Source organism: Scylla paramamosain, chromosome 19 (assembly GCF_035594125.1).
Source record: "Scylla paramamosain isolate STU-SP2022 chromosome 19, ASM3559412v1, whole genome shotgun sequence".
Classification (NCBI taxonomy): domain Eukaryota; kingdom Metazoa; phylum Arthropoda; class Malacostraca; order Decapoda; family Portunidae; genus Scylla; species Scylla paramamosain.
In genome coordinates, this window is record NC_087169.1 from 19,606,142 (window position 1) to 19,609,720 (window position 3,579).

A 3,579-nucleotide genomic window follows, 5' to 3' on the forward strand; every position below is an offset into this window, starting at 1 on the left:
TTCCCCCCGTTTCTAATTATCAACCTGTCCGTTTCTTTATTTCTACCTTGCTTCATTTCGTCCTGCTCCTCGTCCGTTGCCCTTGTCCTTATCTTCCTCCTCCTGCTTGTACTCCTTCTCCTCCTCCTCCTCCACCTCCTCCTGCTGCTTCTCTTCCTGCACGACACAATTACTGTTTTATTACTGTCGCCATTACGAGTAAGATGACGAACCTCTGTGTCTGCTTATCAAAGGAACTCTCGCAATATTATCTCCATGTTCTCCTCCTCCTCCTCCTCTTCCTCTTTCCTTTCTTCCTCCTCTTTTCATATGTACTATTATTCCGCCTATCATCATCCATTATACATGATTATTAGTTGATAGCTTTTCCTCTCTCTCCATCTACAGTTTTTTTATTTCTTCTTTCTTTCTTTTTTCTTCCTCTCCTCTCTTCTCCGTGTCTTATCTTTCTCTCCATCTCCGTGTCTTTGTTCTTTCTCTGTGTCTGTGTCTTCTCTCTTTATCTATGTGTGTATATCTTGTTTCTTTCTTCCTCGCCGCTCTTCTCCACGTCTCCTCTCTTTCTATCCCCATGTCTTCTCTCTCCATCTCCAACTTTCTATTTCTTGTTTCCTTCTTCCTCGCCTCACTTCCCCGTGTCCTCCTCCTCACACAGGGTAATTGCTGTTATTATTACCGCCTCCATTACAAGGCAGTGTTTGTGTTCGGGGTAACAGGGGCGCTAACAGGCGGGGAACGAGGCGAGGAGTGGCTTGTTGCTCCACTTTTGTCCTGGGGAAAGTAAGCTTTTGTCTCCCCTGCCCAGCAATTATACGGGGATGTCTTTCTCTGAGTGGAGGAGCGTGTTATGGGTAGTGGTGGTGGTGGTGGTGGTGGTGTTGGTAGCGGTGGTGGTGGTTGATATTTGCAACTGCAGCAGACAATGTAATTCTAGAAGGGCTCTTTACGGGGCTGGGAAAGTAGTGGTAGTAGTGTTGGTAATAGTGGTTGTGGTGGTAGTAGTAGTAGTAGTAGTAGTACACAGACGTTGATATTCATGACTGTGACAGAAAATGTAACTTTAGTAAAGCCATAAACTGCACTGACAAAATTGTAGTAGTAGTCGTAGTAGGAGTGAGGGAAACAGGCACAAGTTAGAGAATATAAAGTTAATTGAAGCACTACAGACATCTGGTTCTTGTAGCAATAAACGGTGAAGGGAAGCACTGTGATTCTTCTTCTTCTTCTTCTTCTTCTTCTTCTTCTTCTTATTATTATTATTATTATTATTATTACTATTATTACTATTATTACCATCACCACCACCACTGCCGCCAATACCCACTCCTGGCTTTCACTGCATTGGTTCCTAAAAGCTTCAATAAACTCACGGAATCTGTAGTGAAGTGAATACAAATACAAATACAAGGTAGACGCAAGGAAAAGTAATTGTGTGTTGGTGTTCACGCAAGACCCTCCTCATAAACATTCATCTCCGTCAACACATTCCGCAGCACAAAAAAGGAAAGAAAAAAAAAGAAGGAAAACAAAATAAAAAAAAAATACATCATAAAAAATAAGAAATGTCGGGAACTATTTGTATATAAAAAATGAAAACTAAAAGTGCATCGTTCTGGAAGTGAGTCAACAATACACGAAAAAAATTAAAAAAAGCACGTATGATTTAAAACAACAACTTTCAGCATTATATTAAAAGAGAGAGAGAGAGAGAGAGAGAGAGAGAGAGAGAGAGAGAGAGAGAGAGAGAGAGAGAGAGAGAGAGAGAGAGAGAAGAAAGAAATTACGGAAAAATTATACAGAAAACGGAGACGCGCTACATTTCATGACAGGCTGTGATATATCTGTCAATGGTGGGAGCGTCAGTCTGCAGACACTTAAACTTTTCAGCGGGACAGAGACACCGCGCGACCTGCAGCAAAGGCAACACAGTCCTGGGGAGCGAGGAGGCTTCAGGCACAAAGCAGAGAGGAAACACGGCCTGAGTCACTGCGGATGCAAAATAATTGTCTTGTGTCGCCTTCTGATGAGTCTCCTAAGCGCCGACACCTACTTCCCCCTCCCCCAGCTGTCCATGGAAGTCAGGTGAAGTGAGGTCACATTCAGCGCCCCCCCCCCATCTCCGCTGCCAGGTGAACCTTCTCCCCTCCCGCCCCTATCCCCTCGTCACCATCCGCCTACCGCGTTTTCTGGCTCTGTTTGACACGCGGCCGTAACGAAGGACACTTTCCGGGGAATTAAGAAGGCGATGCACCGACGCTACACCACTCAGGCCTTCCTCCTCCCTGGCCATCCCTCCCTCAACACACCTGCCTGTCCTGCCACCCCTTCCCTTGCAGCGACCGCCCCCCGCCCTGGTCCCGGGGGTCAGCCAGGCCGTGTTGCTACAGATTCAAGGTAAAGAAAGCCTGCAGCCGCCAAGAGCAAGAGGCGGTACTCGCAGGGTCAAGGTGTACAGTACTTACCCCAACGCCGCGCCGCCGCTGCCCCCCCTCACCCCACACCCCCACGGGACACTTACACCAAAACACAGCCACGTAATCACTCTCGGCCACCAGATCCTCCAGTTGTTTGGCATTAACATCCTCGATCACGTCCGCCTTGGGGCTGGCGGCGTGGGCGTGGGCGGCGAGCACCGCCAGGCCGCCCATCACCAGCCACGTCCATGCCGAGAGTCGCGTCATGGCAAGCAGTAAATGTGAGCACTACGCGAGGACGACCCCACACGTCAGCCTCGAGGCCGAGTCCCTCTCGAGTGGGAGAGGACGAGCAGAGTGCCGGGCCGTCAAAAGGTGCCGGAGACGGTCCTACTGGCACCAGGCGCCTCCAGGGTCTAAAATAGCCCCCGGGTGGTGCCCGAGAGGTGCCCCGCGCGCGCCTCGCTGCCACACTTTCCACCTGGTTCGTTGTCGTCACAACTTTAAGACTTGCTGCACGGGGACGCCGCGCCGCGCCTCACGAAAACATATGAAGCAACCAACCCTCCTCTCCCTTTCCCTTCCCCTCTCCACCTTCCCTGTTCCTCTCCTCTCCCCTTCTACTGCTACCTATTCACACCTCTTCTTCTCCCTCCCCCAACCACCGACACCCATCTTCCTCTCCTCGTGTACCTTCCTGCCTTCCTGCCTTCCTTCCTGCCATTCCCATCTCTCTCCTCACCTTTTCTTTTTCCTTTCCTTTGCTACTCTTCCCTTCCCCTCAACTCTGGCCTTTCCATCCCGCCGCGGCCAAACACAACCCTTGCCAGGCGCCATCAATACCGTATCGGAGGGGAAAATAATTAACAAAAGCCATTGTTGTGTCAAGGGTGAAGGGGAGGCGGCGGTGGAGGAGAGGGGAGGAGAGGTAAGAGGAGGGGAGGCTGGGTGAGGGAAAAACTTCGATGGAAGAAAAAAAAGGAAGGAGAGGAAGGAAGAAAGGAAAGCGAAAAGGAAGGTAGGGAAAAAAAAGGAGAGGAAAGGCATGACAGAGGGGATTGAAGCAGGTAAGAGGATAAAGGATAAGCAGCAGAGAGGGAAAGAGAAATAAAAGGAAAAACAAGGCAAAGTAAGAGTAGTAAAGAGAGGGAAAGAAAGGGAAGGG

The 3,579-nt window shown here is 49.4% G+C and overlaps 1 protein-coding gene across 16 annotated transcripts in view; it reads right to left on the minus strand.

Moving 5' to 3' along the window:
• Window positions 1-2,893, minus strand: part of LOC135109832 (uncharacterized) — a 56,933-nt gene extending 54,040 nt beyond the window's left edge. For 3 of the 16 annotated variants that reach the window (XM_064021560.1, XM_064021563.1, XM_064021561.1), the window contains exon 1: window positions 2,519-2,891. In XM_064021560.1, coding sequence (XP_063877630.1) covers window positions 2,519-2,681 — 163 coding nt within the window. In that variant the 5' untranslated portion in view covers window positions 2,682-2,891. Of the gene's footprint in view, window positions 1-2,518 lie in introns of all 16 variants that reach the window. The other 13 variants (XM_064021559.1, XM_064021558.1, XM_064021557.1 and 10 more) reach the window with 11 other exon arrangements.
• Between the last annotated feature and the right edge of the window lie 686 nt (window positions 2,894-3,579).